The following is a 25,432-nucleotide window of genomic DNA, read 5'->3' on the forward strand; positions in this document are numbered from 1 at the left end:
AAAAAAAAATTTTTTTAATTAGCCAGGTGTGATGGTGCACACCTATAGTCCCAGCTCCTTAGGAGGCCAAGGTGGGAGGATGCCTTGAGCCAAGGAGTTGGAGGCTGCAGTAAGCTATGATTGCGCCACTACACTCCAGCCTGGGCAATAGAGCAGACCCTGTCTCTAAAATAAACAAACAAAAAATATTTAAAATGAAAAGAAAGAGGACATTTTTTTTTTCATTCTGTCACCCAGGCTGGAGTGTGGTGGCATGATCACAGCTTACTGCAGCCTCTACTTCCTGAGCTCAAGCAATTCTCCTACCCCAGCCTCCTGAGTAGCTGGGACTACAGGTGTGTGTCATCACACCTGGCTAATTTTTGTATGTTTTGTAGAGATAGGGTTTCACCAAGTTGCCCAGGCTGGTCTTGAACTCCTGGGCTCAAGAGATCTGCCTCCCTTGGCCTCCCATAGTCCCAAGATTACAGGAGTGGGCCACCATGCCTGACCTTAGAGAGGGCATCATTTGTTTTTTGGTTTTGATTTTTTGAGACGAAGTCTCGATCTATCACCCAGGCTGGAGTGCAATGGTGCGATCTCGGCTCACTGCAACCTCTGCCTCTTGGGTTCAAGCAATTATCCTGCCTCAGCCTCCCGAGAAGCTGGGATTACAGGCACACACCACCATACCCAGCTAATTTTTGTATTTTTGTAGAGATGGGGTTTCGCCATGTTGGCCAGGCTGGTCTTGAACTCCTGATCCCAGGTGATCTGCCTGCCTCAGCCTCCCAAAGTGCTGGGATTACAGGCGTGAGCCACTGCACCTGCTCAGAGAGGGCATCTTAACCAAGATTACTCGCCATTATCATCACCACCACCACCATGATTTTGTAACTGAGGAACTGAATTAAACTCTTTATCTTAAGATTTGTCCGCTTCTTCTCTCTCAGAACGAAGCAGGCTAAGTGGAGGAAGAGAGGTCAAGAGAGAAGAGGCAGAAACTCACCGTCTGAGGCCGAGGAGGACTCATCCTCATTGTCATCTTCCTCCCACTGGGACTGAAAGTCTCCGGGACGAAGCAGCACTTTTTCTGGCCTTGAAGTCGGCAGGACAGACATGGACTGGGAAAGGGGCGTTTTCTGCAGATTTGACTTGGAAAACAGGGTCTTGATCTTTGATTTCTTTTTCTTGTCTTTGGGCACAGACTCATCATCGCTGTCGACTGAGGGTGTCGTGCTGGGGACGATGGCAGAGGCGGTGTCTGACCCACTGTCCTTATTCTTCCCCTTGATCTTGTCCTTCAGTTTTCCAAATGGATTCCGAGATTTGTCTTTCATGGAAAGGTCAAACATGCTGGCAGTCATGTTGTTTCTCATAAACTGGATGTCAACTTCAATTTCTCCTCGCTCCTTGTCTTTCTTTCCTGGTTTGGACTTCAGCTTATACCACCTGAAAGGAGAAAGGCTGAGGAGTTACATTTGAATGGAAGAGACTGCAACAATGTTCACAGTCTCCATGAACTGGCCTCTCTTCTCTGCTACCAGCAATCTGTTCCATGCATGCATTCTTAGGGCTTCTCTTTGGGGAGATCCAGATGAAAGCAGATTTTTTTTTCTTTTTTTTTAAGACAGAGTCTTGCTCTGTCACCTAGGCTGGAGTGAAATGTTGTGATCTTGGCTCACTGCAGCCTCTGCCTCCCAGCTTCAAGAGATTCGTCTGCCTCAGCCTCTTGAGTAGCTGAGATTACAGGCACTGGTCACCATGTCCGACTAATTTTTGTATTTTAGTAAAGACGGGGTTTCGCCATGTTAGCCAGGCTGGACTCCAACTCCTGACCCTCAGGTGATCTGCCCGCCTCAGCCTCCCAAAGCGCAGGGATTACAGGCATGAGCCACTGCACCCGGTAAAGGGCAGAATTTGCACTTTTATTTGTATTTCTTTTGTTCGTTTTATTTTATTTTGCACTTTTATTTTTAAGAAGACATGTACTAGACAAAGATAGGATCTGGTGTTGTACTTAGCATATAATAATGTAAAATCCTGATTCAATAAAGAGCTCATTCTAAAAATAAAGAAAAAAAATATTCCATGGAATCACTTCCAATGACTGAAGTTTTCCTTCAGTAGAGTAAAAATGCAAAGATCAGGGCCAGGCGCAGTGGCTCACGCCTGTAATCCCAGCACTTTGGGAGGCCCAGGTAGGTGGATCACAAGGTCAAGAGTTCGAGAACAGCCTGGCCAATATGGTGAAACCCTGTCTATACTAAAAATATAAAAAATTAGCCAGGTGTCATGGCACATGCCTGTAGTCCCAGCTACTCGGAAGGTTGAGGCAGGAGAATCCCTTGAACCCAGGAGGCAGATGTTGCAGTGAGCTGAGATCATGACACTGCACTCCAGCCTGGGGACAGAGTGAGACTCCACCTCAAAAAAAAAAAAAAATAAATAAAGCAAAGATCATATACAAACAGCTAAGAAGGGTGGCATGCAAATGTATAATTAAATCTCAGAGAAAATCAAGTTTGTAGTAAGGAATAGTCCTTGCTAGGGAGTAATAAAACATACAAGACAGAATTAAAAAAAAAAAAAGGTGGGGAGGGGGCCGGGCATGGTGGGTCACACATGTTAATCCCAGAGCTTTGGGAGCCTGAGCCAAGAGGATCACTTGAGGCCAGGAGTTCAAGACCAGCCTGGGCAACACTGCAAGACCCCATCTCTATAAGAAATTAAAAATTAGCCGGCATGGTGGTATGCGCCTATAGTTCCAGCTGCTCAACATGAGCCTAGGAGTTTGAGGTTGCAGTGAGCTATAATTGTACCACTGCTCTCCAGTCTGGGTGACAAAGTGAGACCCTGTTTCTAAAAATAAATAAATACAAATAAAGAATTTTTAAAAAGAGTGTAATCAGGCCAGGTGCAGTGGCTCACACCTGTAATCCCAACACTTTGGGAGGCAGAGGCAGGCAGATCACCTGAGGTCAGGAGCTCGAGACCAGCCTGGCCAACATGGCGAAACTCGGTCTCTACTAAAAATGCAAAAATTAGTCAGGCGTGGTGGTGAGTGCCTGTAATCCCAGCTACTCAGGAGGATGAGGCAGGTGAATTGCTTGAACCCAAGAAGCAGAGGTTGCAGTGAGCTGAGAGCATGCCACTGCAACAGAACCAGACTCCATCTCAAAAAAAGAGTGAAATCAGTCAGTTAGAAAATGACAAATACTTTATGAGTCTGCTTATGTGAGGTTCCTGGGGTAGTCAAATTCATTGAGGCAGAAAGTAGAATGGTGATTGCCAGAGGGGAAGGAAAGAATGAGGAATTAATGTTTGATGGGTATAGAGCTTCAGTGGGGGAAAATTTAAAAGTTCTGAAGATGGATGGTGGTTATGGTCACAGAACAGCACGAATGTTCTTAATGACACTGAACTGCACACTTAAAAATGGGGCCGGGAGTGGTGGCTCCCACCTGTAATCCCAGCACTTTGGGAGGCCGAGGTGGGCAGATCACTTGAGATCAGAAGTTTGTGACCAGCCTGGCCAACATGGTGAAACCCTGTCTCTACTAAAAATACAAAAAATACCCAGGCATCATGGCACATCTTGTAATCCTAGCTAATCTAGAAGCTGAGGCAGGAGATTCGCTTGAACCCAGGAAGCGGAGGTTGCAGTGAGCTGAGATTGTGCACTGCACTCCAGCCTGGGCGACAGAGCAAAATTCTGTCTCAAAAAAAAAATAAAGGGATAAAATGGTAAATTTAATTTTATATGTGTTTTACCACAATAAAACAAATGGGGAATTGAAAAGGAAGCCTTCTTCCCTAGCTTAATAATCAGAAAAAGGAACACTTCAAACACTATCCAAGTATTACACTTGGTCATTTGCGATCTACTTCAAGATGTGGCAAATGACATGATATAAGTCCAGCTCCCCTGAAAGACAAACTTCCAAAAAAGGAAATCTCCTCATGGCATTCATTTTCCATCTAAGAGCCCTATACTTTTAGTGAACTGTAAGAATGTGAGCCAGGCTGGGTACAATGGCTCACACCTATAATCTCAGTGCTTCAGGAGGCTGAGACAGGAGGATTGGTTGGATTCAAGAGTGGGATCTTGCCTTGTTGCTTATACTGATCTCACTGATCAGTATAAGCAACAAGGCAAGATCCTAAGCAACAAGGCAAGATCCCACTTCTCTAAAAAACATGTATATATACACATATATATGTGTGTGTTTTTTTGAGACAGAGTCTCGCTCTGTTGCCCAGGCTGGATGGAGTGCAGTGGCATGATCTTCGCTCACTGCAACCTCTGTCTCCTGCACACAAACAATTCTCCGGCCTCAGCCTCCTGAGTAGCTGGTACTACAGGCGTGTGCCACAATGCCTGGCTATTTTTTGTATTTTTAGAAGAGATGGGGTTTCCTCATGTTAGCCAGTCTGCTCTCAAACTCCTGAACTCAAGTGATTCACCCACTTTGGCATGAGCCACCAAGCTTGGCTAAAAAAAATTTTTTTTTAATTAGCTAGGTGCAGTGGTGCACGCCTATAGTCCCAGCTACTCAGGAGGTTGAAGCAGGAGGATTACTTGAGTCCAGGAGTTCGAGGCTATAGTAAGAGCTATGATTGCGCCACTGTACTCCAGCCTGCGGAACAGAGTGAGACCCTATCTCTTAAAAAATAATAATAATAAGCCCAGTTAGTAGCAAGACCATACAATGGGACAAATAACTCCAAATGCTTGGTTTATAAAGAGTTGTCCACCAGGTCGCCCTTGCAAACTGAGATCTCACATTCTGATATTCTTTTCAGTGACCTATTTAAGGGCCAATGGTTGTGGGCTTTAAGGAAATGATGGTTTTGCCCAAATGAGCACAACTTCCTCTTTCCCCTTCAGCTGTGGCTGGCAGCTTGCTCACAGCGCGGATCCCTGCCCCCACTGCTATGGTTCCTTCAACACTTAGAGGGAAGGTGCAGGGGAAAGTAGAAACCTAACACCTAAATAGCACCTACGGTATACTGACACTGCATAGGCTCAGAAATATCCTCATTTCAGCCTCACAAGAACGACACAGAGTGGTTTTTATACCCATTTTACAGATGAAGAAATTGAAGCTCAGAAGTCTGAAAATTAGCACAAAGTCTTGCAATCATTATAGGGTACAGCTAGGATTCCAAATCAGTTTCCCTACAGCTCCTATTCTCTCCCCTGCACCAAGATTCCTGCTTTAAATTCTCTACTAATTTACCTTTGACAGGCCATCTCTTGTAACATAGAGAAAGGGGCCTCAAATTTAAATTCTTTTTGAGAAACATTTAAGCTTCTAATTTAAATGTCCACAGAGGAAAGAACAGGCCTGGGCACAGTGGCTCATGCCTCTAATTCCAGCACTTTGGGAGGCTGAGGTGGGCAGATCACGAGGTCAGGAGTTTGAGACCAGCCTGACCAACATGGTGAAACACCGCCTCTACTAAAAATACAAAAATTAGCTGGGTGTGGTGGCACGTGCCTGTAGTCCCAGCTACTTAGGAGGCCGAAGCCGGAGAATCACTAGGGGTGGGGGGAGCGCAGAGGTTTCGGTGAGTCAAGATAGAACCACTGCACTCCAGTCTGGGCGACAGAGCAAGACTCCATCTCAAAAAAGAAAAAAAAAAGGCCGGGCGCGGTGGCTCAAGCCTGTAATCCCAGCACTTTGGGAGGCCGAGGCGGGTGGATCACGAGGTCAAGAGATCGAGACCATCCTGGTCAACATGGTGAAACCCCGTCTCTACTAAAAATACAAAAATTAGCTGGGTGTGGTGGCACGTGCCTGTAGTCCCAGCTACTTAGGAGGCCGAAGCCGGAGAATCACTAGGGGTGGGGGGAGCGCAGAGGTTTCGGTGAGTCAAGATAGAACCACTGCACTCCAGTCTGGGCGACAGAGCAAGACTCCATCTCAAAAAAAAAAAAAAAAAAAAAAAAAAAAAAAAAAAAAAAAAAAAAAAAAAAAAAAAAAAAAAAAAAAAAAAAAAAAAAAAGAAAGAAAGAAGAAAGGGAAGAAACTAACACAGCCTGCCATCAGTTGTAAATCATTAAGATGACTTAAAGGCTAGTATGTACACAAAGTCATCAAGAACTTAAAATGAATTCACAAAATACAGCCAAGAAAGGATAAAATTACATAAGCTATAATTTTGGACCTTTAGAACAGAAATCTCTTATGGTTTTTATAAACCCAGTCCAGAGCTGGGCAAGCAGGGAGTGGTAGCTGTTAACAAGATGCAAGGCCTTTTTTTTTTTTCTTTTTTTTTGCAACAGAGTCTCACTCTGTTGCCCAGGCTGGAGTGCAGTAGTGGGATCATAGCATACTGCAGCCTTGAACTCCCAGGCTCAAGTGCAAGATGCAAAGTCTTTATACACAAAGTCACCCCTGCCAGCCTAGTATCTTTCCAATCCTCTTTCCAGGGCCTGGCCTGGAATAGTTTGCATATTTGTCACTTCGGTTTTGAGAGGATTACTTGTATTTTTCTGACAGTCATGTGGTAAATGGTAGCCTTGGTGATGAAGGGTGTTTAGCTTTTGTAAATACCAATTGCAGGCACCTGAAAAGGAGAAGTTGCTAAATGCTGACTGAGGAGGTTTCGATGACCTCGTCAACCGCAGGCGGGCAGCGCGCTTCACCTCCCCACCCAGGGCAGGAGCGTCAGGCAGGCCTTCTCCACGGCCCTTCCACACAGCCCCTTCTATTAACCCTCCCTGGGGATGCAAAAATGCAACAGGCCTCCAAAGAAGCTGTCAGAGGCGTTCAAACCAGAGCAACTCCATCTTGAGTGAGGGCTAGGAAAATGAGGCTGGGACTTGCTGGGCTGCAGTCCCAGAAAGTTAGGTACTCCTAGCTTCTAGATGTTTCCAGTTAAGGGAACAGACTGATAATGATTACTAAACAAACTCAGACTTGGGAGGGTCCTAATGTCCCAATATCTGGAGAACAAGGCATTCCTAATTTTGCTTTAAAGATAATAATATTGATTACTGCAAAATTACTAAAAATAGTAATTAAGGAAATTAATCCCTTATCACAAACCCCTGTAGCAGGGCACATCTTTCCATGATCTTTTTATCCTGTATAAAAATAAGCATAGTACCTAGGGCGGAACGTCCTACTCTGTCTCTGGGGAAGCTGTACTTTCACTACTTTACTTTCTTAATAAACTTGTTTTTACCTTGCACTGCAGACTTCCCCTGAATTTTTTCTTGCGGGAGCTCCAAAAACCCTCTCTTGGGGTCTGGATCAGGACCCCTTTCCTGCAACGCAGCCACTTGACAATTCCAAGGGCCAGCCTTGCCTTTCCAAAGGTATATCAGTGAGGTTTTGTTTGCACTTCCTAGTGGTTTTTGAGGAAAGCTACAACCAATTCCAGAACCCTCCCTGATCTTCAGGTCCAATCCCCGGGCCCTACAGTGGGATTTGCTTTGGAAACTTCTAACACCATTAGGAAGTACAAATAAAAATGTCACCAACTGTTCTTGCTGCTTAATTTCACAAGCAAACCTAAAACCAAATACCACGTAGCGAGGCACAGCCAAGGGGCTACCGAAGGATGTCAAACAGGCTGAATCACAGGCTGGCAGGGAAACAGCCCAGGCAAAAAGGCAGAAGTTTTACAAATCTTGTGCCCTATGTATTAAAGCTGGAAAGGAAAACAAGACTTGTTTTGGGGTTTTTTGTTTTTTTTTGGGGGGGGAGTTTGAGAGACTGAGTCTCGCTCTGTTGCCCAGGCTGGAGTGCAGTGGCACAATCTCAGTTCACTGCAACCTCTTCCTCCTGGGTTCAAGTGATTCTCCTGCCTCAGCTTCCTAAGTAGCTGGGACCACAGGCATGAGCAACTACGTCCAGCTAATTTTATGTTGGCCAGGCTGGTCTCGAACGCCTCACCTCAGGTGATCTGCCTGCCTCAGCCATAGGGGCCTACAGGTGTAGGCCACCGCACTCGACCAATTATTGTTTCTTTCTCTTTTCTTTCTTTTCCTTTTTTTTTTTTTTTTGAGATGGAGTTTCACTCTTGTTGCCCAGGCTGGAGTGCAATGGCACCATCTCAGCTCATTGCAACCACCACCTCCCAGTCTCAAGCAATTCTCCTGCCTCAGCCTCCCTAGTAACTGGGAGTACAGGCATGTGCCACCACGCCCAGCTAATCTTGTATTTTTAGTAGAAACGGGGTTTCTCCATGTCAATCAGGCTGGTCTCGAGCTCCCGACCTCAAGTGATCCACTTGCCTCAGCCTCCCAAAGTGTTGGGATAACAGGTGTGAGCCACTGTGCCCGGTGGCATTACATTATTTCTTTTACTAGCAATATTATCCTGAAATTCAAAAACAGTTTAAGCAAGGGATGTCTGATACAGCATACTTTCATAAGACAGTGAAAGCCACAGTGCTTGAATATCTCACTCTAAGAAATCCCAAACCAGAAGAACAGATCTGTGGGTTTTTATATTTAAGATCAACTCAGTTTCTAAGTGTTTCTGCCCATGTGTTTTCAGTTCACTTAATTCCTGCACCTCACAGAGGTAGCTCATAAATAATAAATTCCCAGCATAGCAACACCACATGTGATGGTGGCATGGGTGTGTTCCTGTATTATCTTTCACATAGGCCAAGAAAGCTTGAATTATCTCAGAAATCAGGGTTGGGTCCATTTTCCTGGTCCAAAGTGCAGAGAAAGAGAACCATAATCCCAATATAGCAAGTTTATTTTTAAGCCCATATTCTGAAAAAATCTTGCCACCTATCAAAAGTAAAAATCAAATGATCCAGCCGGGCGCGGTGGCTCACGCCTCTGATCCCAGCACTGGATGCTGAGGCAGATGGATCATGAGGTCAGGAGTTCAAGACCAGCCTGGCCAAGACGGTGAAACCCTGTCACTACTAAAAATACAAAAAACAGCTGGGTGTGGCGGCGGGCGCCTATAATCCCAACTACTCAGGAGGCTGAGGCAGAGACTTGCTTGAACCCAGGAGGTGGGGATTAAAGCAAGCCGAGATCACACCACTGCACTCCAGCCTGGGCGACAGAGTGATTCTTCATCTTAAAAGAACAACAACAAAAAACCCAAATGATCCCTTCAATAAGCAAATTATTATTACTTGTCATTAAACTCAGTCCTGCAAGAATTGAAAGGATCTCTGGATATGTAGAAAGTGACATAAAATTTCTAAAAACTATATACACATACATATTTTGAGACAGGGTCTTGCTCTGTTGTCCAGGCTGGAGTGCAGTACACATTCATAGCTCACAGGAGCTTTGAAATCCTGGGCTTAAGCCACGCTCCCACCTCAGCCTCTTGAGGAACTGGGGCTAAACGCATGTGCCACCACACCTAACTAGTTTTTGTTGTTGTTGCTGTTTTGTTGAGACAGAGTCTTGCTCTGTCACCCAGGCTGGGGTGCAGTGGCATGATCTCGGCTTACTGCAACCTCCACCTCCTGGGTTCAAGCAATTCTCGTGCCTCAGCCTCCAGAGTAGTTGGGATTACAGGCATGTGTCACCACACCCAGCTAACTTTTGTACTTTTTTTTTTTTAAAGACGGGGTTTCACCATGTTGGTCAGGCTGGTCTTGAACTCCCGACCTCAGGTGAGCCGCCCGCCTTGGCCTCCAAAGTGCTTGGATTACAGGCGTGAGCCACCACGTCCGGCCTTAACTTTTGTATTTTTAGTAGAGACAGGGTTTTACCATGTTGGCCAGACTGGTCTCAAACTCCTGACCTCAAGTGATCTGCCTGTCTCAGCCTCCCGAAGTGCCAGGATTACAGGTGTGAACCGCTAGGCCAGCTAGTTTTTGTTTTGTTTTGTTTGGAAATAGGGTCTGGCTATGCTGCCCAGACTGGTCTTAAACTCCTGGCCACACGGGATCCTCTCCCCTCAGTCTCTCAGTGCTGGGATTACAGGTGTGAGCCACTGAACCCAACCTATATTTTTAAGTAATAACAGGCATTGGGTAAAAATTCAAATTCTACAAAATGGTATAGGATGAAAAATTCCATCTTCGTACCCCTCCTGATTCCACGCCCCTCTGTCTCCGTGCCAGAGACAACCACTATTATCAGTTTTATAACACCCTCCCAAGTGGTGGTCTCGCCATAGACAAGCAGAACTGTGTATTATCCAAACAGGCTACTCTGCGGTTTTTCTTTTGGGGGATTTTATTTTTTTAGACAAACCCAAGAAAAGACAACAGCTAAAAGTATACAAAAAGTCATTTACGCTTTCGACACTTTCAAAAAGATGTCTTATGAAGAGAAATAAGGGAACACAGAAAAAGAATGAACTAAGTACCCCGCAGAAAAAACACAAGCCTACGCCCACACACAAGAGCAGGGTGCAGGGCACGCCCACTTCCCGGGTAGCCCGCTGGGAGCCGGTGCCTGGATCCATGCTGTGGCATCTCCCGGGATTTGCAGTCCTTCTGGAAGAGCTAAGACCATCCAACATTCCCCATTCTGAGGGCCGTGTGCCTCAGAACATAGAGTTGGCTTCTCAAACACACCCAGAGCTGATCCCATCCCAGGAGCCTTCTGTGGGAATGTGGCGGGGTCAGGGCAGTGTGGTTCTTGCTATTGGGAAATGAAAAGCCTTCCCGTGCACCCCTGCAGGCATTCACGATTACTGTGATAAAGGACTGACTGGTATGTCTTAAAAATAATCTTTCTGCCGCTGAAATGAGCATGTTTTCTCCCTTTAAAACATTCTGGAGAGCAGACACACACACAGAAATGATGCCTTCAGAGATTCAGTTCCAATGTTTTTACACGCCAGACGCTGAAAATACAGAGAATGAAGCGGACTAAAAAGCTGACCCTGCGATGGGACAGAGAACAGGCTCACCCAAGATCACAAAGCGTTTGTTACATTGGGGCAATGAGAGAAATTAATTAGCTGAAACTCCTGCTGAAGTATCAATTCATCACAAATAACAATTCACATACAAATAAGGTTTCAGAACTACCTATCTAGGGCCTGTTCAGCAAGTGAATAAATCCTGCATCCCCATATTAAACACAGGAGTCTCCAGGAAAGGCCAGGCAAAGAGCATCACCAGCTCTCTGGATTACTTCCACACTTTACATGTATCAGTGTTCATTTCAAGGGATCGTTGTTTCTGCATCCAGTCTGGACATCCAGTGAGGACTGCCTACTTCCTTTGCTGTACAAAATCCCAACCCTGACTTATAGAGTGAGTCATCTGCACGTTAACCAGGCATCGTGACACAGGGGATGATGGCTTCAAGTGAGGAAAGAAGCAGGAAGAACAGAACCACCCTGGACCTAGTGTGGGACAGAGGACACAATCTTTCTTAGATGAAGTAGCTTCAAAAGCAGTTCATGAACTGTCTTCCCTGGGAAATAAAAAATTAGGCTAAAAATCATGTGGTTAGCAGTTGAGAACATCTTTTAAAAAGGGTCTGAAAAGGAGTTATTCCATATGGGTAAAATGTCCAGTCTTTCCTTCTGGTCACCTAGAAGCAATGCACAGCAAACAGATAGAAATGTTTATGACCTATAAAACGTTTGTGCTGTGTACCTTCCAGAAGCTACGCAGTTTAACGAGTGCTGGTATTGAACAAGGTGGCTTGTCATCATCATCTAACTCTGAACACAGAATTACCCATCAGCCAACCTTGCCTACCTAGACCTTGCCCTCTGCCCATTGTCAGCTACTTGGAAAAACTGGTAAATCATGAGAGTAGCAAATGGGTCATGGCTCGTTTTTTGGCCCGAAACCCTAAAACAGCCCCTTCAGCATCATGGAAAGGCTGTTTGTAGGCACCAAACTGAATTCTAAGAACTGGTAAATGACAGCCAGCTGCAGTGGCTCACACCTGTAATCCCAGCACTTTGGGGTGGCCAAGGTGGGCGGATCACTTGAGGTCAGGAGTTCAAGACCAGTCTGGCCAACCCACTTCTACTAAAAATACAAAAATAGCTGGTGTGGTGGTACGCGCCTGTAATCCCAGCTACTCGGGAGGCTGAGGCTCGAGAATTGCTTCAACCTGGGAAGCGGAGGGTGGAGTGAGACGAGATTACGCCACTGCACTCCAGCCTGGGCAACAGAGCGAGATGCCATCTCAAAAAAAAAAAAAGAGCAAAAATTGACTCAGTCCCACGCTAATCTATTGCCTTTTTATAAATCTTCTTGAAGTCTTTTTTCCCCATACATTTTAACAACTATCAGCTGAGAAATCTTAGGCAAGATATTTAACCTCTCTGTGGGCCAGGCTCCTCTTCTGAAACAAGGTTAGGAGCACCCACCTCATACGAATGCTAGGAAGATTAAGTGGTTTAATATATGTAAAGTGCTTAGAACAGTACCTGGCCATAAGTCTTAGCTATAATTACTACTTAGCTGTACACACGCAATTTTCTTTGTAGTACATTATACATTATTGCCTTTTATAATTGACAAACATCATTTTGAATGGCTAAATGATATTCTGTGAAGTGGGTATATGCCATAGTTTATCTACCCATTTAGAGGTTATCAGAGGGGAACTTAGGATATTAACAGTTTCGACAGACCATATTCCTAACTACCCTAACTTACCCACCAAATGTAAATAACAATGATTTGCATTTGAAGGGAGCAGAAAAGACTCACTTCCAAAATTGGTTTGTATTATATAGTTTCCAAAATTATTTCTCTATCTTTTGAGACAGAGTCTCATTCTGTTGCCCAGGCTGGAGTTTAGTGGCGTGATCTCAGCTCACTGCAGCCTCTGCCTCCTGGGTTGAAGCAATTCTTCTGCCTCAGCCTCCTGAGTAACTGGGGTTATAGGTGCCCACCACTTCACCTGGCTAATTTTTGTGTCTTTAATAGAGACACCATGTTGGCCAGGCTGGTCTCAAACTCCTGACCTCAGGTTATCCGCCCCCCTCCACTTGGCCTCCCAAAGTGTTGGGATTACAGGCGTGAGCCACTGCGCCCAGCTGAATTTCCAAAGTTAAAAAATATACAAAAAATGATCAGTGTGTACTTTAAAATATATATATATATATATATATATATATATATATATATATATTTGTTTTTAATTTTTTTAGACGGGATCTTGCTCTGTTGCCCAAGCTGGAGTGCAGTGATGCCATCATGACTCACTGCAGCCTCAACCTTCCAGGCTCAAGCAATCCTCCCACCTCAGCCTATCAGTAGCTAGGATTACAGGTGTGTGCCACCACATCCTGCTAATGTTTTATTTTTTGTAGAGACAGGGTCTCACCATCTTGCTTAAGCTGGTTTTAAACTCCTAGACTCAAGTGATCCTCCCACCTCGGCGTCCCAAAGTACTGGGATCACAGGACTGAGCCACCACTGCTTTGGCCCCTCAATGTATACTTTCTGGAACTTCTCGAGCAATGTCATGATCCTCATGGACCCCTTCAGGGTTTCTATGCAGGGAAGAAAGAGACAAGAAACAGAGGGCTCTTGAACTCTCGGAAATGTGCCAAGATGGTGTAATTAAGTCTATGAATCAAGACAGGTTTTCTAAGTATAAACTAATATGAAATTTCTTGTAGGTGAAGACTAAAGGAAATACCAAGCATCTTTAACAATTCTCTAAAAATTAGAAAAATTAACTCATTTTTAAACATGTCTACCACACTCACCATCGTGATTTACCAATCTCAAAAAGCCACACATGTTACTCTCCTACCATCAAATCCAGTATCTCACCTCTTGCTCAAATGTAAATGCCACTGATGCATTTATTTGTTCTGTCAAAGAATAGTGTCTCGTGGCAACAGGGGGTCCTCACACAAAGAGACTTTAAGAATAGAAAAAGAAGCCGGGCTCAGTTGTTCACATCTGTAATCCCAGCACTTTGGGAGGCTGAGGTGGGTGGATAATGAGGTCAGGAGTTCAAGACCAGCCTGACCAACACAGTAAAATCCAATCTCTACTAAAAATACAAAAATTGCCAGTTGTGGTGGCATGTACCTGTAATCTCAGCTACTTGGGAGGCTGAGGCAGGAGAATTGCTTAAACCCAGGAGGTGGAGGTTACAGTGAGCCAAGATCACGCCACTGCACTCCAGCCTGGGTGACAGAGTGAGTCTGTCTCAAAGAAAAAAAAAGAATGGCAAAAGAAAATGCAATAGTTTGGTTCACCATCCCTTAACCAGGACAAAAGAAAAACAAACTTCCGTATGACCAACATCAGAGAACACTCAGCCCCTCCTCACCACACAAACTCCCATACTTCTTTCTATGAGAGTTCCTGGCAAGGGAGCAGAGTATCTGTGATTTATTCCATAAGCAAGGTAAGTCCAAAGGAAGGGGAAAAAATTACACCAAAAGCATTTCTTTTTTTTTTCCCTTGAGACAGAGTCTCATTCTGTCACCCAGGCTGGAGTGCAGTGGCGTGATCTCGGCTCACTGCAACCTCAGCCTCCCAGGTTCAAGTGATTTTCCTGCCTCAGCTTCCTGAGAAGCTGGGATACCAGGTGCATGCCACCACGCCTGGCTAATATTTGTATTTTTAGCAGAAACGGGGTTTCAACATGTTGGCCACGCTGGTCTCAAACTGCTGACCTCAAGTGATCCGCCCACCTTGGTGGGATTACAAGTGTGAGTCACTGCACCCGGTAACACCAAAAGCGTTTCTAAATTCTGTTTCAATAACAAATGATTAGTAAAAACGAAAAGTTCTATTTTGGTGAACCACATGTCACAGTCTCTGAATGGAAAAGGGGCAGTCTGAAGCAACGTCGGGGCCCCAGCCTGCTGCTACTGTATTTCACACAGGATGCCCATTCTTTTATAAGAACCAGAGGCCTCTTTAGACCAGGCTTTCTAGAGGCCTTCATTGTTCTACATAGAGGCTAGCCATGTCCTTTTTGAAAAGTGAAGTGTGTGTGGCAGTCATACCTCTAGAAATATTTTTGGGGGGTTTCTTATAAATGCCTTCCCTCTACTCCATTCAAAGGCCAGCATTCAGGAAAAGATAATTACCACTGCCTTTTTTCTCTCTGCAGGCGCATTCCTAAATGTGTCCCTCAGGAACACCCTGGAGACTAAAGCCCTTGATTTTCCTCTAACAGATTATCAACAGGCGTCTCCCTGCAGGAGAGGAATTTCTGTCTCATTAGTGGTGAAAACTGCCTCCTTTGCCACAGGCATCATTAGCCAGCAAGCCGCAGAAGGTAACCTGCTTCTTCAGTGTTAAGAAAAGGGTACTCAGGAGGCTGAGGAAGGAGAATCATCGCTTGAATCCAGGAGGCGGAGGTTGCAATAAGCCGAGATTGCGGCATTGCACTCCAGTTTGGGCAACAAGAGCAAAACTCCAACAAAAAAAAGAAAAGAAGGAAGGAAGAAAGAGGCACTGACCACGAAGCCATACCCCAAACTGGGAAACTGAAAGAAGCAGAGCTTTGATTTCATACTTCAGACATCCCCAGTCTGTAATCTACCTGATTAAATGTAAGATTAAACGCTTCTCCAGGTTCACCCAGGCAATCTACTGCCTGCCCTGCGCCTACAGGAACCACAACCACTGCCTCCTTCAAAGACATGTTTATTGAGCCCCTGCTGTGCTGGGTGACACAGCAAAGGACACGACAGACATGGTCCTTGTCCCAGAAGAAAACAGGACAAAGTCAGGCCTGGCCTCCTCCTGAGCCAGCTGGCGCCTGAGAGCTGAGCCTGGACACCTTGTGGAGAGCAGAACCCCTCTCTTTGCCAATACGAGAGTCTGGGTGTTAATTTTGTTGGAATTCAGAGGACCTTAGGTCTAGAGATCTGTGCCAAAGGCCACCTAGGGAAGTGCTCTGAGATGAAGATAAGTCCTAAAAGGACCTCCCATCACTCTATCTATTCAGAGCTAGAGCTTCTGAATCCTTCTGGAGCTAAGCCAGAGCTAGCTGTCCCTCCTTCAAAAGTATAGGGTAAGAAGCACAATTTTCCAGGGCGTATGGCAATGAAAACCACAGTATCTTAATGGATATCTAAGATTATCGTTAATGGAGAGGAAGAGTAGTGTCAGCAAATGCATGTTGGAGTTGATGGCGTTTTAATAAGCATGTGGATTGCTTGTAATGTAATTATAACATTTTTTAAGTTAATAACTACAATTAAAATGACATATCAGATACTATTTATAAAAACCTTCCTCTGATGGGAGTTATAGAAATACAATAGAAGTCTTTGTAACCAAAGACAGTTTCAGTAAAATGAAAAAGGCACAGGACTCTCTTCCACACTTACCTTTCGTAATCCAAAAAACATTTAACTGGTTCGCTTACTTGGGATTTGTTTTCATTTATGGGTCTAACTTTCCTACTGTTATATATTATGTTCGCCTATATCCCATAAAGCAGTGACTTCATCTGTGGTGTGAGAGCACATCAATGAGATCACAGCAGCTCTGCTGTAACAAGACAAAGACTTGGCCATACTGAATCAGTAAACACGGGCAGACACATACATACACGCCCTGGTTTCAATGGCATTTCCTACTAATTCACTCCAACAGAAGACTCCACTCACAGGTGTCACAGCCCAAAGCTGTCTTTGTAATGGTGACATCACCCTGGTATCACAGTGACTGTAAGGGAAAGAAAACAGACGCCACTTCCTGATTCACTTTCAACAAGCGTTCCTGATTTTACGTGTTCATTCTTATTACTTCCTCTCCCTCCCTCCCTACCATATCCAATCCAAGATATTTCTGAAATCCACCCACCTCTGTCCACCTCCACAGCCATCATTCTAGTTCAAGCCACCACCATCTACCATCTAGATTACTGCAACAGCCTCCCATTTCCTCTAATTCTAAATTAGGCCAGCTTCAAATTCATTCTCTACCCAAGAGCCACGGTGATCTCTGACAAATAAATTGAACCGCATCAACCCATAGCATTTATTTATTTATTTATTTATCAAGACCAGGCAAGAGTGCAATAGCGCAGTCCCAGCTCACTGCAACCTCTGCCTCCCAAGTTCAAGCAATTCTCCTGCCTCAGCTGCCTGAGTAGCTGGGATTACAGGTGCCCACCACCACACCACTAATTTTTGTATTTTTAGTAGAGACAGGGTTTCACCATGTTGGCCAGGCTGGTCTTGAACTCCCGACTTCAGGTGATCCACCCACCTTGGCCTCCCAAAGTACTGGGATTACAGGTGTGAGCCACCATGCCCAGCCTAACCCACTGTTTTTGTTTGTTTGTTTTTTGAGACGGAGTCTTGCTCTGTTGCTAGGCTAGAGCACAGTGGCACTATCTCAGCTCACTGCAACCTCTGCCTCCCACATTCAAGTGATTCTCCTGCCTCAGCCTACTGAGTAACTGAGACTATAGGTGCCACCACACCCAGCTAATTTCTATGTTTTTAGTAGAGATGGCATTTCACCATGTTGGCCAGGATGGTCTCTATCTCTTAACTTCATGATTCACCTGCCTCAGCCTCCCAAGGTGCTAGGATTACAGGCGTGAGCCCCCACTGCTTTTAATTTCAATACTCAGTGGCTTCCCATTCCTCCTAAGCAAAGCCTGCCTTCCTCTTCAGCCTCATCTTACGTAAGCACTCCCCCACTTCCCAGGTATTCCTGCCTCAGGGCCTTTGCACAGTCTGCTCCTCCCCAACCAGGCCCCTTCCTCCACTCCTCACTAGAAAATTCCTCTTCATTTTCAGCTGTCTGCCTCAGAGAGGATACCTGCAGTCTCCTTTAAATCATGTCCTTCCTTCCCTTTTCTTCTATAATTCCCTGTCCTCTTCCTCCACAGTACTTATCACAATATGTGATACAGGTATTGATCGACTTACGACCTATGCAACTTACTACCATTCGACTTTACGACCACAATCGCTAGCCACGACTGCTCCGCGTCTGGCAGCGCAAACGTTGCCCAGCTGGGCGTACGACAGTGCGGACCAGCTTCCGGCAGAGCTACCATCTCCGCGTGCACCATTTCAACTGTTATCCCAGACTCGGTACAGCAATTTGTGTTTTGTGTCTTGGATATTTTTCATCAAACCCCTCCCAATAAACTTCTTATACATTTCGAAGCAATGGATCCAAACATCGAACGATTTGCAAGGATTGAACGGATGGCGCACAATGTGTTTCGTCCGTATCGTGAAATTTATGAAGAAAAAAAGAAACATACAATTCAGACAAAGCTCACCATGTTTATGAAAAAACCAACTCCTGTAACCCCAACTGCTGCCTCAGATGACGACATCAACGATTCGCAGCCAAGCACCAGCGGCCAATAAAATGTTTCGTACATGTTTATGTCTTTTGATATGCTTTGCAATTGGGAAAATGTTACCTATGGTATTTTTTACACCTGTATTTTGTATTTTTGTATGCACCTGTATTTTGTAATTTTGTATGTTTTGCAAATATTAAACCAGTTGTACTGGTAATGCAGTGTTTTACTTAAAACCTGACAAATGTAAAAATAAGAAACAAAATGGTGTAGAGATGATACAAATGGCATAAAATGAACAAAGAAAATTATGACATATAACACTAATGAAAGAAAATTATGATAAAATATGACTTAAAGATTTTTACAACATCATTTCACAGTACTGTACATATAGCCTACTCAACTTATGACCAAATCACGTTACGACCCGTCTGTTGGAACCAATTGTGGTCGTAAGTCGAGCACTAGCTGTAATTTATTTGTGAGTTCATTTGTTTTTCTGTTTTCATTTTTTTTTTTTTGAGAATGGAGTGTCACTCTGTCTTCCACACTGGAGTGCAGTGGAGTAATCTCGGCTCATTGCGACCTCTGCCTCCCAGGTTCAAGCCTGCCTTGGCCTCCCAAATAGCCAGGATTACAGGTGCACACCCCCACGCTGGGCTAATTTTTATATTTTTAGTAGAGATGGGGTTTCACCATGTTGGCCAGGCTGGTCTTTAACTCCTGACCTCAGGTGATCCTCCCACTTCGGCCTCCCAAAGTGCTGGGATTACATGTTCATTTGTTTAGTGCCTACTACCCACAAGGTTCTGGGCTTCCTGAAAGCAGGAATCATCCCTGTTTCCTTCACCATTGTTTACACTGTATACCCAGCACCTGGCACATAGTAGGCATTAAAAAATATTGACTACAAGAATGGATAAGGCCACACACAGTGGTACACACCTGTAATCCTAGCACTTCAGAAGGCTACAGCAGGAGGATGGCTTGAGCCCAGGAGTTCAAGCAAAGCCTCTAACACAGTGACATCCCATCTCTACAAAGAAAACAAAAATAAATTAGCTCTGTATGGTGGCACACGCCTGTAGTCCCACCTACTCAGGAAGCTAATGGGGAAGGATTGCTTGAACCCAGGAGGTCGAGGCTGTGATCACGCCACTGCACTCCCAGCCTGGGAAAGGGTGAGACCCTGTCTCAAAAAAAAAAAGATGAACTTTATAAACAAGGGGGAAAAAAATGCAGGCAGAACTTTCTCCATACTAACTGAATGCCTTACAAATGAAATCATAAACAATACCATTTAAAAAACATGATGGAATATCTTCCACATCACCAGAACAACTCTGAAGGACTCTCATCCTTTTTAGTCATTTCATTCCTTTGTCATAAGTAGGTTAGGGTTGTTTATTCTAGAAGTTACACAGAATTCAGGCTTGGGCACTGAGCTATCTCAGTTTCCTACACTGGAGTGGGAGGGGACTGTGGCTTTGTGAGACCTGGGGAGTTTTCCAGTAAGGCTCAATATTATCTTTAGGGGAAATTCCAAGAAAAGAAAAATGTAATCAGTAATAACATTACTGGAATTTCCCAACCTATTAAGCAAAATCTAAATGTGCTTAGGAAACCTAAAGGTATAAAAACAAACACCCATTGCTTAGAATATGTGAATTATGGACACCTATGGTCATCTATGTCATTTCTCTGCATCCAACTCTTCCAGAAAAACAACTGTCTAGCCCTTGCTTTTTATATATATATAACCCACATTTCTGTTGGCAATTTATTTCAGCAACTTATTACACTTGCAGTTCTTCAAAGTATCTAAGCCTTTATAATATCTAACTCCTTTCATATGCAACCAAATTCCCTCGAGTCTTAATAGATATAAGAACATGGCCCTTCATCACCCACTCTCTTCATGTGGGGAAGGCTCGAAATATTAAGTTTCATGGCATTTAGTTACACAATAGCCTAGTCAGCAGGCTGCATACATATTTGTTTTAATCTATTCTTAATAAATTATTTTCCCAAATTTTGTTGCTCTTAGTGTTCTAAAAAGGTTTTTCATTTGAATTTTTATTTATTTTATTTTATTTGATTTTTCTTGCAGACAGAGTTTCGCTCTTGTTGCCCAGGGTGGAGTGCAGTGGCGTGATCTCAGCTCACAGCAACCTCCACCTCTGGGTGTAAGCATTCTCCTACCTCAGCCTCCCAAGTAGCTGGGATTACAGGCAAGCACCACCATGCCCCGCTAATTTTGTATTTTTAGTTGAGACAGGGTTTCTCCATGTTGGTCAGGCTAGTCTCGAACTCCTGACCTCAAGTGATCCGCCCACCTCCATCTCCCAATGTGTTGGGATTACAGGCATGAGCCACCGTGCCCAGCCTTATTTATTTATTTTTTGCGAAAGAGTATCGTTCTTGTCACCCAGTCTGGAGAGCAATGATGCGATCTCAGCTCACAGTAACCTCTGCCTCCTGGGTTCAAGTGATTCTCCTGCCTCAACCTCCCGAATAGCTGAGATTACAGCACCCGCCACCATGCCTGGCTAATTTTTTGTGTTTTTAGTAGAGACGGCGTTTCACCATGTTAGCCAGGCTGGTCTCCAACTCCTGACCTCTGGTGATCCACCTGTCTCGGCCTCTCAAACTGCTGTGATTGCAGGAGTGAGCCACCGCGCCCGGCCATATATATTTAGACAGCTAGGTACATAGGTAGGTAGGTAGGTAGATAGATACAGAGATTTTTTTTTTTTTTAGAGACAGGCTCTCACTCTGTCGCCCAGGCTGGAGTACAGTAGCCTGATCACAGTTCACCCTAAGCTTAAACTCTTGAGCTCAAGCGATCTTCTCATGAGCCTCAGCCTCTGGAATAGCTGGGACTACAGGTGCCTGCCAACATGTCTGGCTAATTTTTTTTTTTTTGGTAGAGTTGAGGGTCTCACATTACCTAGGCTGGTCTCGAACTCCTGAGCTCAAGTGATCCTCCTGCCTCGACCTCCCAAAATGTTGGGATTACAGGTAGGAACCACCATGTCTAGCTTCCTAAAAAGGTTTCCATCAGTCTAGGATTCCAAACTACGTGAGACTAGAGAGCTGAGCAGAGAATCCCTCATGTTGGTCACCCGATTCTACCTCTTAGATTCATGTCTGTTTTGCAGTCACAATACTTAACCAATTCCCATTTACCTGAGACCCACTGAGACCCCAGGCCCTTAACAGATGTGTAAGTGCAAAGTCAATTCTTTTCCATTTTCCCTAACAAATGGGCCACACATTCTTCCCTATTAGATGCATCCTATCTATATGTTAGCCTTTGTTTGGTGTTTTAAAAGCATATGTCATCACATCTTGACTCTGAATAAATGACACTGGGGCCTTATCAAGAAAACAAATGAAAATATTTGCACGGTTAGCTCTTAACGCCTTGAGTTTCAGCTTCTGGACCCACAACAAAAGTCATACTCTGTTGCAGCAACTCTTCTTTGCTAGAGATTAAGACAAAGACAGACAGACAGACAGACACACACACACACACAGATATCTACAGACCAAGACTTTACCTTTTGTTTCTTGTTTTTAGTGTCTGAAATGGAGTCAAACCATTAATAACCAGTTCAAATGACTTTTCTAGTACAACTCATTTCCTTCTGTTAAAATTCCGCCTTTTCAATGCCTATCTTATTCTTATTTTTTTATTTTATTTTATTTTTTTAGATGGAGTCTCACTCTGTCGCCCAGGCTGGAATGCAGTGGTTTAATCTTAGCTCACCAGGTTCAAACAATTCTCTGTCTCAGCCTCCCAAGTAGCTGGGATTACAGGTGCCTATCACCATGCTCGGCTAATTTTTGTATTTTTAGCAGAGACGGGGTTTCACCATCTCGGCCAGGCTGGTCTCGATCCCTTGACCTTGTGATCCACTTGCCTTGGCCTCCCAAAGTGCTGGATTACAGGCATGACCCACTGCGCCTGGCCTGCATATCTTATTCTTTAAATCTCAGCTATCTTGGGCACCAGGGCATCAGACAGCACCCTTAGCACCTTGGAAAGCCCCAGAAAGTTGTAGATGGAAAGCTTCCAATTTCATCTACTCACAGAGGTGCAAAGAAGCCTTCCTTTGCAGTTATTTTAAGAAAAAAAAAAAAAAAAATCAACTAAGCACCATTTTCCTGCATGTCAACACTGTGACTAGGCGGTAATCGGTTCACATAACAGATGGGAGTAACCATGTAGGTTTAAGGTTACATTGCAGAAAATGAGAAAAATGAAGATGCAGAGGCTAAACTCTTCCTGAAAAAAGAGAGCTCAAGGAGGTTTCAATCTCTCACAAAGCCATTACAGAACCTTTTCAATCACTCTTGAATACACTGGCCCCATTAATCCAGGAATCCAGACACATCTTACAAACATCAATTAAGTCTGGCAACATACTCTCTGTACAAATAGGGAAACTTGGGTGTTTAGGGACAGAGAAGCCCAGCAATGAGTCAGGGCTGCCGTGGGCTCTGGACCCAGGACTCTGGCATCTCCATCTCTGGAGATGTGATCCACCTCTCAAGAGGATAAAATGTCCACATAAGAAACAGGTGGCAGAGAAGGAAGTGAATACACACATGTTGGGATGGCACAAGACAATGGATGGCCGACAGCACCCATTGGCAGCTGGAAGGGAAGCCGGCCCACACCCCCAGTGTCGTTTAATCAGATGAAGATCAGCATCGTTGCAGCCCCTCCTTAGCGAAAACACTGCTCACCTTACGGCTTGTAAATTGATGCTGTGAGATACCCCATCCATCCTCACATCAAGGCTAGTTTTATCTGAGTTCAGAAATACCTATTCATCTTTGGCCAGCTAAGTGCATCATCAGATATTCTGTTTGCAAGCCTGCATGCCGAAATGGAACCCACCCCACAGCAAAGGGAGCCTCTGGACAACTCGCTCTGGCTTTTCCTGTCTCCCTCACAAGGGAAAGTTAAAAGGCTATGTATATCTAAAACACACAAAGTGAACCAGTGTGCTTCCTAAACTGTAGGCTTTCGGTGCTAGCTGACAGGCCGGCATATTTAAGGTCTAGCAAAGTAATCAGCTAAGCTAATGGAGGCTAACTTTGGTATACTAGATGAACATAATTAAACGTTCCTTTGGGTCAATCACTACCCTTTCCAAACACCTGTATAAAGGAACAAATAAATTGGTAATATCTTGGAGTGAATGGTTTTTGCCCAGTTTTTACTGCGGAAGTGAAATACCCTGACACAATCTTTGGGAGCTACAGGTGAGCAGACAGACACCAACCAGGATTAGGACAAGAGAGAAGAGATCTACCAACTCCAAAGAGAAACAATGCCCAGTTCTGCTCAGCCAAGGGCCCACGCAGGCTCCCTCCAACCCTAGGAAATCTTTACTAACGCCGGGCCCAGGTGACACACCACACAACTGTAGCATTCCTTCTGGAGGGGCAAATTCTCTTCACCAACCCCCTAGGCAAGTACGTGGTAGGGGAAGGGAGTTGCAATCACGTGACAGTCGGCACATGCCATTCCCCTCCCCCAACCTCCACCCGACCCGACCCGCAGTGCAAAGGCGGGTTAGTCTTTAAGGTGGGGGTGTCGGCGGGTTTCAAGCCTTCGGCTTATCTGTCCTGCGCCCTGGCCCAGTCATTCTCGGCTCGAAGTGTTCTTCTATTCAGTGAAATACCCGGAGGCCTTCCACGCAAGCGAAGGCGCGTAACAGAGACACGGGCTACCCACCTTAGTAAGAAAACACTTGCTCACCTATAGTTGCAATTCATCTAAAATTCGCTTGGCGCTTACAGTGTGTCAGAAGCTGAGGGGCGTCCAGCAAATTCAAAAGCGCTCCAGGCCGGGCGCGGTGACTCACACCTGTAATCCCAGCACTTTGGGAGGCCGAGATGGGCGGATCACCTGAGGTCAGAAGTTCAAGACCAACCTGGCCAACACGGTGAAACCCATCTCCACTAAAAATACAAAAATTAGCCGGGCGTGGTGGTGCACGTCTGTAATCCTAGCTACTCGGGAGGCTGAGGCAGGAGAATCACTTGAACCTGGGAGGCTGAGGTTGCAGTGAGCCAAGATCGTGCCATTGCCATTGCACTCCAGCCCAGGCGACAGAGGGAGAGACTGTCTCTCACTCACACACACACACACACACACACACAGGCGCCCAAATACGGCCCCTGCTTCCAAAAAGCCCCAAAGCTAAGAGAGTCGGGCGGGACAGCTGCAGAAGGGGAAGCCAGGTGAGAACACCAGCACCGGCCGAGGGCTCGGTCCGGAAACGTCTCCCCGCTGCTGCCCGGCTTACTCTCGAAGGGTCCAGCGCCCAGGCCGCCCTGCCCGACGGGTCCGCGCCCCAGGCCGGCCCTCCTCTCCCTGCCTGCACTCACTGAGTCTTCCTGCGGCCCTGGTCACGGTGCAGCTCCCTCAGGTCCACCTCGGCGCGGCCCAGGAACTTGTCGAGGCCGAGCAGCGCGCGGTGCAGCACGGTGAGCTGCAGGGTGGCGGCGGCCGCGGGCCCGGAGGACAGCAGCGGCGGCAGCTCGAAGGTGGCCTCCTCGCGCCACACGGGCGCGCCCAGGCTGCGCTCTGACACCGAGGTGGCGTACTTCTCCTTGCCCACCTGGATCACCGCATACGCGTCGCTCGTGCCCCCGGGGCCCTTGGCCCGCAGGCCCCGCGCCTGCAGCACCGTCACCTGCACGTGGGTTGGGGACCACATGGCCCCCAGGCCCCGGCCCGCCGAGGCCGTTAGGGACATGGTGACGACGACGCCCCAGACGCGAGAAGATCGCCGCGACTGGCGGCCTCTACGGCACGCCCAGGCGACCAGGCCACTTTAAGGCTTCCGGCCACACCCCCGCCAGGCCCCGCCCGTCAAGGCCAAGGCCCCGCCCCTGCCCACGCCGCCCGCCCCACCTGCTGCGCCGCGCCCCGCCGGCAGCTCGGGGCACCAGGGCGCCGGGGGCGGGGCTGGCGGGGCCAGGCAGGCGGAGGATCACGTGGGCAGGGGCGGGCGCGTGGAGAATCTAATCTGAGAGATGGTCGGTGAGGATGGGGCCCCCAGCTGCCAAAGGTCACATGGCGGGAAGGAGTTGGCCGAAGCACTGACTTGGGAGGCAGACATCATTTCCAGGGCCACATCGCCAGTCGTGGCCTTGTGCAGATTACCTAATGTCAAGCCTCAATTTCTTCACCTGACAATCATCTACTAGGATTGCTGTAAAAAATAATAATAATAATAATAATAA

The 25,432-nt window shown here is 45.9% G+C and overlaps 1 protein-coding gene across 2 annotated transcripts in view; it reads right to left on the reverse strand.

The window, feature by feature from the left end:
• The window catches only part of RAB11FIP1 (RAB11 family interacting protein 1), a 38,993-nt gene extending 13,978 nt beyond the window's left edge, over window positions 1-25,015 (reverse strand). The window contains exons 1-2 of one of the 2 annotated variants that reach the window (XM_017536397.2): window positions 24,572-25,015; window positions 989-1,431 (exon numbers count right to left, since the gene is read on the reverse strand). In XM_017536397.2, the coding sequence (XP_017391886.1) occupies window positions 989-1,431; window positions 24,572-24,942 (814 nt within the window). In that variant the 5' untranslated portion in view covers window positions 24,943-25,015. The remainder of the gene's footprint in view (window positions 1-988; window positions 1,432-24,571) is intronic. The other variant, XM_017536403.2, reaches the window with a different exon arrangement.
• Between the last annotated feature and the right edge of the window lie 417 nt (window positions 25,016-25,432).

This window comes from Cebus imitator, unplaced genomic scaffold (genome assembly GCF_001604975.1).
Source record: "Cebus imitator isolate Cc_AM_T3 unplaced genomic scaffold, Cebus_imitator-1.0 Scaffold5, whole genome shotgun sequence".
NCBI classification, from domain to species: domain Eukaryota; kingdom Metazoa; phylum Chordata; class Mammalia; order Primates; family Cebidae; genus Cebus; species Cebus imitator.